Below are 15511 nucleotides of genomic sequence, written 5' to 3'. Positions count from 1 at the left end.
GTGGAATTTGAGCTGAAGAGAGAGCGGTCAGGTCAAGGGTCGCTTACTCTACTCTGTACAGCCTTTAGTCCCAAGAAAACCATGGTTTGCCAAACTGTGTTTTAATAAAACTGCCACTTCGTCTTTAATCCGCATGCGTCTTGGACTTAACTTGGTATAGTAGTCTAGTGCTGCCTGTGAACGTGGTGAGAGTTATTGCGATATGAACTATATTTTCTTTTCCTGTCCTTTATATGACCACTCTTCCCTATACGAATCTCTAATATCTCTCTCTATTCCTCTTTCTTCTAATATTTATTTACTTCTTAGAGATAATAGACCCTGTGTATATAGTGCATTAAATAAATTTATTGTAAATAATAAAATTAAATTTTGTTTAATTCTCGGTACGGTTTAATTATTTTAATTCGCGTTATAGGTACTTTTCCCTCGCTTTGTTGACAGTAAAATACCTGACACTGGCCCAATGCACGTATGGTGCCGAGCCATAATTAAGAAGTTTTGTGTTGTCCAGCTGGAGCACTGGGTATGAATATCTATCTATCTGCAGCGTTTGCGGTAAAAAAAATACGAATGTATATTAATGAAGATACGGCACGCCTGGTTTATTTTAGTTATTTTCATAGTGTTATGTCCTATGGCATTTTGCTATGGGGCAATGCTGCCGATGTCGAAACGATTTTCATCCTGCAGAAGAGGGCTATTCGTGCTATTTATAATATGCACCCGAGGGAATCCTTGAGGGACAAGTTTAAGGAAATCAAAATTCTAACTTTAGCGTCCCAATACATTTTTGAAAATTTATTGTACGTGCGTAAAAACATTGAAGAATTCCCCAGAGTCTGCGATTTGCACAATGTGAACACTAGGAACAAACATAGGCTTGCGTTGCCGGCGGCTCGAATTAAGAAAATAAGCAACTCTTTTAGGGGGCTGGGTGTACAGCTTTTCAACAAGATCCCACTAAACGTTCAACTACTACCTGTTCATAGATTTAAGAAAACTGTTAAGGAACGTTTGTGCAACAAGGCATATTATAAAGTTAAGGATTATTTACTAGATGGCACTACGTGGGAATGAGGCGCTCGCTCCTGGCCTTTTCATTTTTCATTTTTCATTATTATTATTATTATTATTTTTAATTGTATTTTTTTGACTTGTTTTTTCTTTTATTGTGAATATTTCTATTTATTTAAAAAAAATAAAATATTTGAGAAAAAACAAAAAAAAAAGCCCGCTGAGTTTGTTTCGCCGGTTCTTCTCAGGACTGTGGCTTTTTTTGGAACCGGTGGTAGAGTTAACATTGTTATTTGTATTTTGACATTCAACAAGTGTGTCATACTGACATCTAAGTTGAAATAAATGATTTTGAATTGAATTGAATTTGAATACTCCAGAGGGTCCCACAAACAAGTTCGAAAAGGAATGGTAGCGAGCAAGGTGCGGACGTATTCTCGTGTGTATGCTTCGGTGGTTGCGGGTGAACTGTCGGCGCCAGTAAAGGCGCACGCGCGGCTTGCCAAAAGGAAAGCCCCTCGGTCGCTACTCTTTGAATCGCGCCGGGAACCAACAACGAGAGTCCCTGATTGGTCGCGGCGCGCGATCTGACGCGGCTGGCCTTAGGGTTGCTATAGAAGAAGAATATAACAGTGGCGTAACGAGGGGAAGAGGGTTCATTATGGACGGAGCAACACTCAAGGGGCACCAAATGGTCCACAAAACAAAGAATTTCTGGATAATTTACTTTTCTATATTTGATTTCAGAAAAACATTTTTTAATTTTATTGCCTGTGTTATAATGTTAATTCGTAACTAAAAAGGAAAGAGGGGGGTGTCTAAAAAGGTAATGAGCCTTGTTAGCCCACCTACTAGTTAAGGTTACGCTGAATATGTCTACAACGACCGTGATGCTCCGCCCATCCAAAAAGCTAGCGATCCACTTGCAGAGACCCCTGGGGGTTCCGTAAGATGGTAGCTTCGACAGAAGTGCCCTATGCCAGACCCTGTCGAAGGCCTTCGCGATATCAAGGCTCACAGCAAGAGCCTCGCCCTTGCTCTCCAAGGCTTCAGCCCACCTGTGAGTAAGGTATACAAGAAGATCGCCAGCTGAACGACCGTGACGGAAACCGTACTGTCGGTCACTGATCAGCTGGCGATCTTCACGATACTTCAGATGTTGTATATTTATTATTCGCTCCATCACCTTGGAAAGCAAGGAGGTTATCGCGATATAGCTCGATGGGTCCGACCGGTCACCCTTCTTGGGGATAGGGTGAACGTGGGCGATCTTTCATGAAGACGGAACCCTGTTAGCGCAATAAGAGAGGCGATACAAACGCGTTAGCGCAGGCGTCAGCTCAGGGGCGCACGTTTTCAGAACCACTGCAGGAATGCCGTCTGACCCACTCGACTTATGGACGTCCAGGAGTCGGAGTTCCCGCCTGACTGCACACTGTGTAAAGCAGATCTCCAGCAGGGAACTATCACACAGGGGGATGTTCGGTGGTGTGGCACCCCCGTCTTCCACAGTCAAGTTCGAGGCGAAGAGTTTGACCAGAAGGTCAGCCTTCTCTTTCGCACTATGGGCCAGACTGACATCGGACTTGCGTAGTGGTGGGAGACTAGACCTGCAAAAGTTTCCTTCTGCAGCTTTGGCGAGCGACCAAAAAGCACGGCTCCCAGAGGGATAGCTCTTCAGTCACTCGCCAATTCTAGCAACGTGCTCCGATTTCGCCCTGGTAATAACCTTCTTGTAGGACCTGGAAGCGGCGTCATATGAAACACATTATTCAAAAGAAATAAAACATTTTATTGGAAGGTGTCGGTCCTGATGACTAAACTTAAAAGTTCTACTAAATAAATCTGGCCGTAATTAAGGCCAAGGGACTCATAAATTGTGATTTTTTGTTCTAATGTGACGATAAATAATTCAAACATTTCCAAGACATTTTATCGCTGGCCTCGATACGCAGCTGCACCAAAAAGCAGTCACCTTGGGAATTTTACTGTGTTTTTTCTCATTGTTCTCCCTTTCAATATCTTAAGCCCTCCTACTTCGACAAAGCGACGCGACACGAAAACCCTCTTATCGTGGCCGCGCTAATTACCTATCCGACCGCGACGAGACAACGCAAAGCCGCCGTTGCCCAAAATATGTTGATCTTCTTTTTTTATTGCTTAGATGGGTGGACGAGCTCACAGCCCACCTGGTGTTAGTGATTACTGGAGCCCATAGACATCCACAACGTAGACACGCCACCCACCTTGAGATACAAGTTCTAGTCTCAGTATAGTTACGGCTGCCCCACCCTTCAAACCGAAACGCATTACTGCTTCACGGCAGAAATAGGCAGGGCGGTGGTACTTATCCGCGCGGACTCAAGTGTCCTACCAGCAGTAATTACGTAAATTATAATTTTGTGGGTTTGATTTTTATTACACAATGTTATTCCTTCACCGTGGAAGTCAATCGTGAACATTTGTTGAGTACGTATTTCATTAGAAAAATTGGTACCCGCCTGCGGGATTCGAACACCGTTGCATCGCTTCAACACGAATGCACCGGACGTTTTATTCTTTAGGCCACGATCCCCTGGATCCACTCTCGGTGGGTTTAGAACTCTTATGTAGGTACCGGTCACTAGCGAGCGGAATAACTCATACACAACCGAGCTTCTCTTTTCAGTAGGTAGCGATTACGTAGTCACGGGTGTTGTAGATTCTGCGAAGAAGCACTGCTCTTGCAGTTTTAGCAAATTCTCTAAGGTTGAGCCCGTAAGCCCATCCGGGGTTATTCAAACTACGTCCGGACGGGCGTATATGGAATAGCCTCTAAGGCTACCAGTGTAGGTAGAAAAAAAAACAAGCCAAATACTATCTACTACCAACGTCTAAAGGTAGCTTCTGTATTTATGACTAATAATTTTAAGACATTTTGATCAGTATTTCAAATAAAACACCAGACTTATAAATATTCCAAAGAATATAATTTTAACCAAACATGTAGCATCAGTAAATTACTAGAGACCAAGTTTTCAATCCATGGTATCAGTCAAAAACTGATGTGAAAGTAATAATAAATGAAAGAACTAAAGCCAACTCCCATAATATGAGATAATAAATCAAACTGAAATGAATGTATCTAAAGTTCTCAAACAACTTTAACTTAAAATAAACTTCTTAGTCAATGTAAAAGTCAAAGAGTTCATTAACTCGCAACGTAGAAATGTTGACAGTTACGTATTTTTGTTTGTGAACTTGCACTCTTTAAAGTTACATAAGAGTGCATAACCCACTTTTAATTTTTTTACGATTTTTATATGTATTTTTTTTTAATGAATTTGATTATATTTTATCAAAGAATATAAAGCAAATTGATAAAAGCGTTACAGAATTAAAGCAGCTGACCACTTCTTGATGCCAGCTAGCTTTTCTGATATTTATTCTTTTTTAGTTGCTTGTTGTTTAGCTTGATGAGCCTGCAGTACAGCAACAGCTTCATCTACTTTAGCTTTCAGAGACTCTGCATGTTCTAACATATGAAGAAGTTCTGAATTATCAATTTCCAAAAGCATACCAGTTATTTTCCCAGCCAAATCAGGGTGCATTCTCTGAATAAGTGGAAACAGTCGTTCCCCAAGCATCTGTTTCTGTTCCTGGAGTGGTGCTGCTGCAAGCATAGTAGAGGTCAGAGGTTCTTGTCCTTGGATATGCACTGCTGGTTGTGGAGCTGGTGGGTTGCGCATGTTTGGTGTATATTTATAATTGGCTGGGCGACTGCTTTGAGATACTAAAGGTGGACGAATAGATGCAGCAGCAGCAGCAACTCCTTGCTGTCCAGTTATGGGTCTTGCACCTAACGATGTTCTTATTGTAGATTGGGCCGGAGCTCTCGGTGCTGGTCTGTAAGTGGGTTGCATATTTGCATATGCAGATGCTGCTTGTGTGCTAGGCCTTACAGGGGGCTGTGCATTCCACCTTGGAGTTGTAGGTCTTATTTGAGTCATTTGAGCTGGTCCATAGTAACGTGGTGCTGGAGGGAGCGATGGTACAAAAAATCCACTTGCACCACTAGGCTGGAATATTTGGCCCATTTGCTGCATGCGCATACTAGCCATTCTCTGCATGTACTGAGATGTTAAGTGCGCTTTACGGTCCTCCTTGCGTTGAGCTAGTGCAACATACAATGGTTTAGTTCCTACAATACGTCCATTCATCTCAGTAACTGCTTTGGTAGCTTCTTCAGGAGAAGAAAAACAGACAAACCCGAAGCCTTTACTACGTCCATCTTCTAGCATTACCTGTTGATAGAGAAAATTTTTTCAATTCCATTTCACTATTATTCCTACATTATGCAGGTAAAATGAGTGTGACATAGAAAGATAATTGACATAACTTCAATAGTTATAATGACAACTAGAATTTAATTAAATTAAGATGTCTATTAGAAAATTAATTTCTTCTTCTTCTTTGTCGTTTCCTCATTACTGAGGGTCGTGACCACCTTGGTCCAGTTTTTGCACCAGCTTCCTCCAATGTCATTTAATTTGTAGGAAAATTACATACTAGAAAGTTAAAAAGTGGTCTGAAATTGGTGATGTTGCTATATGCTGCATTGTATATGTATATGTTCCATTGATGATAGATAAATGCTCAGGCTTCTCTGATATCTTGTAACAAAGGCATTACTCTATTTCTAAGCTATAATCACAGACAACAGGACCTTATGTATGATGGGTGAAGTGCTTTATGTTTCACAGATATTTTCAATACCAGAAGTATAATCAAGCTACTGTGCTACAATAATATATCATTTTGAGAAAGATAAAGAAGAACATTCAAAATTCATGGTGAACATAATTTGGCTTTGACCTTCTGATCAATTTGAAGTTGTGACAATAATTGAGCCAATGGTATGTGTAACCACATTCATATTATGTAGGTGTCTGGTTAATAAGGTATGAAATAAAATTGACGTGAAATGTAATAATGTGATAAGAGTATTAATATAATACCATATTGATGGATGCATTAATATGTTCTTATTAAGTTATATTTTAACACAATAAGGATTTTGCACATCCTTTGGAAACCTCACGTGGCTCACAGGTGACTCATGACCTAAATGGTTCAGTGAGAAAAGGGTCACTAGTTAGCGCAGTGGCCTGTATGCTTAGTGAGTTTTTTAACGTTCTCGATAGCGTAAAAGTTAAAAAACTCGCACTAAGCACACTCAAATGAATGACTGAAAACACTCGATTTTTCATATGGAGTTCAACTTCTTAAGCTTCCAGTAATGCTTGTAAACCTTCGATTTTTATATATTTAAATCGTGTATATAACTAAAACTACAAATCTGAACTTAAAAAATTACTTACCTTATTTTTATGTAGGATATATAATTTTTGTAATTAAAATTAAGTTAAATTTTAATTTTGTAATAACCTAAAACATGCAATCCAAAAAATATTAAATCCAAAAACTCATACCTTCGCAGACGTAATAGTCCCAAATGGTGCAAATTCTTTGCGCAGACGTTCATCATCAATTGTATCATCCAAGTTCTTAACATACAAATTAACACCTTGATAACGAGTTAGGCGTTCAGATTTCAGTTGTTCAAACTTACGCTTCAACTCCTTTTGACGTTCAGCTTTCTTTTGTGCACGTCCAACATAGAGAGGCTTACCCTCAACTAGCTCTTTGCCATTCAATTCAATGCAAGCTCTTTCAGCAGCATCTGGGTCTTCAAAAGCAACAAAACCAAAGCCTCTAGAATTGCCATCATCTTTGTACATAACTTTGTGACTTGTAATGCGACCATATTTCTCAAACATATCTTTTAACATTTCATCAGAAAAGTCTTCTCCAAAGTTCTTTACATACACATTGGTAAACAGTTTAGCCTTCTCACCAAGTTCCTTTTCGCGCTCTTTGCGTGGAATGAATCTGCCTACATAAACCATTTTACCATTTAACAACATCCCATTTACCTTTTCAATAGATTTATTTGCAGCTTCTTCAGTTTCAAAATGAACAAAACCATACCCTTTTGAAGCACCAGTCTCATCTTGAGCTACTTTACAACTCAAAATATTCCCAAACGCTGAGAATGTATCAAATAAAGCCTTGTTGTCAATAGATTTATCAAGGTTTTTTATAAAAACATTCCCAACTCCGGATTTGCGCAGGGAAGGATCACGTTGGGACCACATGATTCTAATGGGTCTTCCTTTGATAATATCAAAGTTCATGGTGTCTAAAGCTCTTTCAGCTGAAATAAATAAACATTACTATTAATATTGTTTTCATTTCTGGTTCCATATTCTATATATTTTTTATCATAATAGATTCACTGCTCATATCATGTTAGTTACTGAAATCCTGCATAAATGAATGCAACAACCTACCCTGGCACATTATATTAGGAGTGTGTTTCTTTGTATTAATGGCTATTAGACCAAAACACAAGTTTGAGTGGTGACAAATATAGTTTGTGACTTATGGGAGATAGCATTCTACCAACATACAGAGCACTGGAGTCATCCAAATCTAGTTCAAAGCAAAATTTATAAAAGAGTAGCATATAATACTATATCTCAAAACCCTTATCTGATATATATGTATTACTGTGCTGAGGCGAATTTTCAATGGTGGACTTTGATATACTCCTGACATTGCTGTATTTTTAAGTTTGAGGTCATTGCCTAAGGGTAAGATGGTTGTGTAATTGTATTAAACAATGAGACTATTCCAATTTATCAAATTGACTATGAACTGATTCATTTCTCTACACAGAAAAACATATTACACAATACAAAATCACAAAGTTTTTTATGGGCTCATGGCCTACTTTTAAGTAAGTGGTGACTGTTACTAATGGATATCAAGTAGAGCTGCCTACTACTGGATGACAAAAACAATTTAACATTAGGCAGGCTGAGCCATATGCTTTCATATGGAATAAGAAATAAAGCAAGGTGGTTTAAGCATTTTAAGAGACTTCAAAACTATTTACACTCATAAGAAAATGAATATTAAAATATACCTTAAACATAACCAGACTTTATTTAAGGTTTTTAAAGATAAATTAGAATTGTTAGGTGGATGGATAATTTAAAAGTGACTTTTTCCTTAGGAAACCTATACAGGGTTTCATCATAATATAGCAACTTTAAAACTTTTTGGAACTAATCTTGTCAATAAAAGTTTTGTGCCTCCTGGAAGTCATATATTTTGAGACCAGTAAAATCAAGCAGTATACTTGCTAATTTCTGTAATATGATGTAATAACGAAATCTTACTAGAAGGTAAAAATGCATAAGAAACACAGGAAGTTTAGTTACGACAAAAATGATTACCGCTGCAATTAGTAATTTAATAGCAATTACACTAGAAACATATTGCAAAACCACACAACAGCATTAGGCAACTGGGGCACCTGTAATGTGCGTGATTAAATTGAAAATTATAACGGATAATGAACAAAGTTTGTTTCAAGTTGAAATAAAACTAATTTTATGCAGTACATTACCTACTCAGAGCAACTACTATTTAAACAAAAATAATTTTTAGATTTGTATATTGGTTAGAAAAACACCACGCTTATTTGATAAAGACAATTGAAGGCACATATGAATACTATTTAACAAATTTATGAACTTACCATCCGTAGGTTGCTGAAAATTAACATAAGCGTAGCCTAAGGATCTACGGGTAATCATATCGCGACAAACACGTATAGATAGGACGGGCCCAGCAGTCGAAAATTTTTCAAACAACATGGCCTCGGTTATATCAGAGTGTAAATCTCCAACATACAGAGATGCCATCGGATAACTTGGTGGACCAGGATTCATTTTGATGCTATTTAATACAATTTCACAGGAACATTAACAGACTGCAAATGCAAAACTTCACTTTCTCTTTATATGACTATCGCATTCCAATGACCACGTTGCACGCTTATGTCCACTATCTTAAAATCAAATGATTCCCTTTTCGTTTTTGTTATTTTGCTATTTTTTTGGGTTTTTTTAAATTTTATGTTTTTTTTTTTTGTTTTACAAGAATATTTTCACGAAATCCTGAGGATTGTGTGACCCACACGAGGAAACACAACCTCACGTGAACACACCTTGCTCACCAAAGGAAAAAGTGATGTGACGTTCGTGCGAAATGCGAATTATTCAAATTTCAAGATGGCGTAGTGTTGCTAGATTTAAATAAATAACAACGCTTGGCTAGTGTGATCCTTCTCCCTTTTCATCATATCTAGCGGCTTGTAATGCACTTTAGCTCTCTTAATATTCTCCGGCTGACATGGTTCATCGCGACAGTTGAAACCGCATACAAAATTAAATCCAATGAAATAAATTGAATTCTTCTATTTAGGTAAGCATCGATTCTTTAGTCGATTAACTTAACATTATATTTATAAACTGAGGACTATTTAAACTAAAATTAGGGATTCAATATCATATTTTGTGACTAGCTTTTGCCCGCGACTTCGTCCGCGTGGAATAGTTACTTTGGCATAACGCTAAATTTTACCCGCGACTTCATTTATGTAGAAAGTGAAAATATTTTTGAATAATAGAATGTTAAGGAGGTATTTTAGGTACCAAAATCACGCTTTTAAGCCGTCTTCAAAAGTGGAGGCTATCGATTCGACCACCATTTTTTATCTATGTATGTTCGCCGATTTCTCGAGAATGCTTGAACCGATTCTGTTAATTATCTTTTTTAGTTTTTGTTCGAAAGAGTAGACTTCCCGAATTGTCCTGTAATTATCAAGACCTGATGATGTGATCCTGGAGAAATCCACAAAAATCTATAACTTTCAAGGCCTGTCTTGAAGTGATTTGGGTGTTTCTTGTTATTGTTCTTATTCTACTGTATGTAATAAATAAAGTATACATATAGGGAAAGGAATAATAAGTGATGATAAAGAAATAAATAGAAGTGAATGATCAAAAAGAGGACATGATAGAATAATGTGATTTAGTTCGCCAATGTCCGTGCCGCATTCACACTTACTGCTATCCAGCACTCCGATCGTCCGAAGGTTTTTATCCATACATTTAATAAACAGGTTTCTGCAGTCTAAGAGAATAAGATAAATTAGTTGATATTTAAAAGGAAATTTTGCTAGATCCTGTAAAGCACTCTTTGAATCGGTTAGTATTATGGTTTCTTTTCATTTAAATATCAAAATGTATTCTATGGCCTTATAATAATATATTCCAAAACATTCACCAGTGAACACTGATGTTTCAGATGATAATTTTATCTTTTTAACTATTTTTGATTGCGAATGATAGATTCCTATACCAATACAATAGTTATAGTCATTCCAATCTTGGTCTATTACAAAATTAAAGTTAGTATTTGGTTGGGGCTGATACTTAGAAACACCCATGTCAACATAAAGCACTGTTATAAGAGTGCAGGGACTGTTAAAAGGGCAGTGTTGCAATTCTAATCTAATTAAAAATTAAAAGATTATTTAATTCCTGCTTTGCTTAAGTATGTCATGCAATGACAATTAAAGATAGATATATAATTTACAATTTTTTTTTGTATTACAACTACTTGAATTCATCGAATTGAATCGCTGTGACGAGAGTAAAATCAATGATTTCGATACATCGAACAACTGTAAAAAGATCATAACACTACCACTAATACCATTGCTTGAGGCATACAAGAGCGTTTTCTTCTTTAAAAAATTAAAGAAGTGGTATTATTTTAAGGTTTTATTTTGAATGAAGTTTAAAAAAAAAATCATTGTTCCCTATTTACATAATAAATAATAATAAAAATAATTACATTACATTTTTTTATGTTTTATGCAGTAAATTTAGCAAAATTGTTTCTGAACAGCTGGTAACACTGTTTGTGTACTTCAATGAGTTCTTTTACGTTATTTTCTTTGCCGTGGTTAGTGATGAGATAATCTTTAAAATTCTTAGCCATCAATTATTGAAATAACAAGCTATTGTTTTTTAGGAATAAAGTGCACGGTGTAGTGAGAACATCTATTTCTATTTTTGTGCTGTTTTAGGTAAAACTCCGACGTCAAAATGGGCAAGGGGAATAATATGATACCTAATGGACATTTCCACAAGGATTGGCAAAGATTTGTTAAAACTTGGTTTAACCAGCCAGCTCGACGATACCGCAGAAAGCAAAATAGAATAAAGAAAGCTAAGGCCGTAGCTCCACGTCCTGCAGCTGGGCCGTTACGTCCTATAGTGCGATGCCCAACTGTTCGGTACCATACTAAAGTACGCGCCGGTAGAGGATTCACTCTTCGTGAAATTAGGGTAAAACATGGCTATTGCACCTTGTCAAAAGTCTAAATATGCCCATCGGTAATCATATTTCATAGTCCTTGTGTTTTATAGGCCGCAGGATTGAACCCAGTATTTGCCCGAACGATTGGAATTGCTGTAGATCCCCGTAGACGCAACAAGTCTGTTGAATCATTGCAAATCAATGTTCAAAGAATAAAGGAATACAGAGCGCGTCTTATACTGTTCCCGAAAGGCAAAAAGGTAGGTACAATTTAATAAACACTACTTGTTTATTAGTAACGTTTAACACAATATTTAATATTTGTTGCACATTATTTATTTTCGCACTAGTCTTATATAAAAAGTAAACAGATCTAGGCACAGAATGAAACAAAATTTAACAATATCTTATGGAAAAACAATAACTGCACCTGTGTAAGTTGCTGTATCTTCCCTGTAATAATGATAAAAGAATCAGTTTCCCATGTTATTATTTAACTATGTTAAAGGAATATTTTTGAAATAAAAACCATTTACTTGCAAGGAGATACTTTTGATCCTTAACTTTTCTGTGGCAGCCAAACTGGAAGAAAATGATGATATAAATTTTCTGATAGTACAAACATTGTTGGCTCTGAACTGAGTGGTTTTACAACTAATTAAAGAATGGTTTCCATTTTATATAAATAATCTTTGGTCTACCCTTCTCTTCAAAGTATGTTATTTTCACTATGATTTTCATAACTTTTTGAATTTCCTTAATCGTTTCCTCCAAGGAAGGGTCCTTGGCTTGGTATCTTGCTTTAGTTGAGAATTTTACGACAGTCAGCATGCATGTCATTGTAATGAAGTGACATACATTCAATGAATACTAGAAATAAAAGATAAGCTTGCTATTAAGTTTATATAAATAGGCCGCAAATTTCTCGATTGGTGACTGCATACTGGAAGACATAGTAGGGCTCCCACAAAGTGGACAGACAACCTATTAAAATTTGTAGGTATGTGCTGGATGCTAGCAGCGTAGGACCAATCATTGTGGTGAGGCCTATGTCCAGCAGTGGACTTCTGTGAGCTGAACAATAGATAGATAAATAGTTTATAGAAAAATTAATTAGTTGTTCCTCAGCCAAGTCTCATAATTTATGACACCAAAAACAAAAAATCTTTAGGTCTTAGCTCTTACAACTTTAAAATGCCTTAACAGTGAAAACTCATATAGCTAGCAACTATGAGAATCACAAAAGTGAATGTTTGAAACTGCACTCCACACAGAACAGCACTACACAGATCTATTATATAGACATAACCTCACTGAAAATTATGGTACAATAAATATGCAAAAGGTTACCAATTAATGACAGCCTGTTTCATGAATTCAAAGGTGCTGAAGGGTGAGGCCAATGAAGAAGAACGTAAGCTGGCTACACAGCTACGTGGTCCATTAATGCCAGTTCAACAGCCTGCTCCTAAATCAGTTGCAAGACCTATCACTGAAGATGAAAAGAACTTCAAAGCTTATCAATACCTGAGAGGAGTAAGTAGTTTTCAGCAAGTAATGTAATGTATTATGTCATCATTAACAACCAAATTAAAAATTCATAAGTCCTTAACATACATAAGTAAAAAGGGCTAAGGGATTATGATAATAACAAATGTTTTTTTTTATTATTTAGAACTTGAAAACTTTAGACATCTCTTGTCTCATTAATAACTCTATATGATGAAAGTATTTACATTCTTCATAGATGTATGTCTCAATATGAAGGTTCTCTCGCTATAAACTGCAAACCTGCATCCACATGTTTTTATATTAAATAGTTGCAATTTTCATGTTATTGATACTGCCGGTATCCATAACAAGAATAAGAAAATTCCAACACAGCCGAACAGTAAACTCAGACTTCAAATACCACAAATATTTCTCAAAGATCCAGGGTATTTATATAATTTTGTGTTTGACATAAACAGGATTGGATTTTAATTTAACTGTAACAAGCTCATTCTTAATTGGTGTTGAGCGCTAAACATACTTTCCCTCTTACATCTTCTAGACATCACAACGTAAATGCAGGCAGTGATATTGAGATAGTTGACATTGATAAATATCTTTTACTGCTCATAAAATAGTACAATAATTTATCTCATAGCTTTTTTGTCAAAATATGTAGAAAATACAAGTAGCCCTCCTATAACATGGTATTTTACAACACAGTTCCACTTTAACATGAAAAGAATAATTTCCTGAAACCCTCTTATACATAACTTAAAATTGTTTAATATTATTTAGAAAATTACATTATGTATTATGTACACACAATACAAGCCCCGATGCAAAATAGTTTGTCTAATATGGAAAGTAGTACAAAGAGTAAAATATAGAAAGTAAATATTGGTAAAATAATACAGAACTTTTAATAAAAAGTAAACCACAATTTGAGGAACATTTTAAAGTTTATCTTAACTGAAAGTCTTTCATGACTTTGCCTAACATAAAAAAGAAAAAAAAATCTAAAAAACATAACGCAAAAGTATTCGTCAACCCTTGTCACTCACACAAAATAGTTCGTCTACCACTTAGTTCTCTCGCCTTTGCTCTCAATGACAGCTTTAATGCGAAGAAGCATGGTTGCAACCAACACTTCACACTCCTGAGGTGTAATTGACTACTAGACAGCCAAGAGTTTAGCCTTTAAGTCGCTCTTCGATCTTGATGGATTTTTTATATATGGTTTTGATACCTCATAGAATTGATAGAACCATCCACAAACAGTATACCACCAATACCTTGTGCAGATATGCAGCCCCATATCATAAGAGACACACGGAAACTTCACTTTGCGCTTGAGACAATCAGTATGAGATGCCTTATTTTTGTTCAGTCACTTTTTTCCTTTCATCTCCGACTGTCGCATCAAATTTTGGACCCGTCACTCCAAATGATACGACGGCACTGATCTGAAGTCCAATTTAAATGATCACGAGCAAACTTCAACCTCTTTTTCTTTTGTACAGCATTTAACAGTGGTTTCTCCTTAGCGTAAAAATAGGTGTAAAATCCGTAACCCATTCTTTTTAGGACTCTGCAAGTATCAACTGAGACATCTTTGTGAATCACATGAATTGTAAATGATTTAAATATCACATTAATAAACTAATATTATTAAACAGGCTCGCTCCATTGCCAAACTCGTCGGTATCCGGGCTAAGAGATTGAAGGATGCTGCTGAGAATCCGGATGATGTTACAAAAGCACCAACCGCTAAAGAAGTGAAGCCTAAAAAGTGAATGAATAAAAAAAATACATTTTATGCAATGTTTTATTTACCTTGATTAAACTATTACAACGATTTAAGTCGTCGTTGCCTAAAGGATGTCCGGTGCATTCTTATCTAGCGATGCACCGGTGTTTAATCTCAGGCGGGTACCAATTTTTGTAATGAAATACGTACTCAACAAATGTTCACGATTGACTTCCACAGTGAAGGAATAACATCGTGTAATAAAAATCAAACCCGCAAAATTATAATTTGCGCAATTACTGGTGGTAGGACCTCTTTTCAGTCCGCGCGGGTAGGTACTACCGCCCTGCCTATTTCTACCGTGAAGCAGTAATGCGTTTCGGTTTGAAGGGTGGGGCAGGCATTGACACTATACTTGAGACTTTAGAACTTATATCTAAGTTGGGTGGCGCATTTACGTTGTACATGTCTATGGGCTCCAGTAACCACTTAACACCAGGTGGGCTGTGAGCTCTGCCACTCATCTAAGCAATAAAAAAATATGGACTCTTTCGTGACTGATTTTTTTGGATTTTGAGTATTATTAGAATAAATGAGTGATTGACTTTATTATGATGAATAACTTCACCTATAATCCTTAATAGTACGAGATCCGACTGCAGGATTAGTGCGCTCATTGGTTATTTGCTAAAAACCAAATTTTTATGTATATTTATAATTAGGAGAATATATATCTACCAAGTTGCCTATCAAAATTTGGCCGCTAGTATTTTTAATTAAATTATTTTTAATTGCTTTTTGGGGAAAAAATTCGTTCACTTGTTTTTTAAATAAAATATCGTCTACATCACGGCAATTTACATAATAATTTAAAAAAATCACGGTTGCCATTGCGCACCTGGCCGCACCTCTTCGCAGCCAGGTGTAAAAAGGTATGATTTCGTTACATTTATACGTTCATAACGTATATTT

At 36.5% G+C, this 15511-nt stretch overlaps 2 protein-coding genes across 4 annotated transcripts; one reads left to right on the top strand and one right to left on the bottom strand.

Moving 5' to 3' along the window:
- Positions 1-4421: 4421 nt before the first annotated feature.
- On the bottom strand, positions 4422-9057 carry Pabp (poly A binding protein). Its single transcript, NM_001098353.1, is given in 3 exon segments — positions 4422-5300; positions 6489-7273; positions 8666-9057. Coding segments are annotated over 3 exon segments (1812 nt in total). The 5' UTR covers positions 8832-9057; the 3' UTR covers positions 4422-4439.
- Positions 9058-10718: 1661 nt separating this feature from the next.
- On the top strand, positions 10719-14608 carry RpL13 (ribosomal protein L13). Of its 3 annotated transcripts, none has more exons than XM_062668442.1 (5): positions 10719-10945; positions 11066-11327; positions 11409-11558; positions 12682-12834; positions 14469-14608. In XM_062668442.1, exons 2-5 carry the CDS (start codon positions 11085-11087, stop codon positions 14583-14585), a joined length of 663 nt encoding a protein of 220 aa, XP_062524426.1. In that variant the 5' UTR covers positions 10719-10945; positions 11066-11084; the 3' UTR covers positions 14586-14608. The 3 variants fall into 3 exon arrangements, with proteins under 3 accessions (XP_062524426.1, XP_062524425.1, NP_001037153.1); XM_062668441.1 differs by having other exon boundaries at positions 10783-10938; NM_001043688.1 differs by having other exon boundaries at positions 10928-10941.
- Positions 14609-15511: the final 903 nt, after the last annotated feature.

This window comes from Bombyx mori, chromosome 5 (genome assembly GCF_030269925.1).
Source record: "Bombyx mori chromosome 5, ASM3026992v2".
In the NCBI taxonomy this organism is placed as follows: Eukaryota; Metazoa; Arthropoda; class Insecta; order Lepidoptera; family Bombycidae; genus Bombyx; species Bombyx mori.
This window is presented reverse-complemented; position numbering and strand designations above follow the sequence as displayed.

Coding starts and splice junctions, on each gene's coding strand:
- RpL13 (XM_062668442.1), top strand. CDS start 11,085: ATGGGCAAGGGGAATAATATGATACCTAATGGACATTTCCACAAGGAT. Junction 11,328..11,408: donor TCACTCTTCGTGAAATTAGG/GTAAAACATGGC, acceptor TGTGTTTTATAG/GCCGCAGGATTGAACCCAGT. Junction 12,835..14,468: donor CTTATCAATACCTGAGAGGA/GTAAGTAGTTTT, acceptor ATTATTAAACAG/GCTCGCTCCATTGCCAAACT.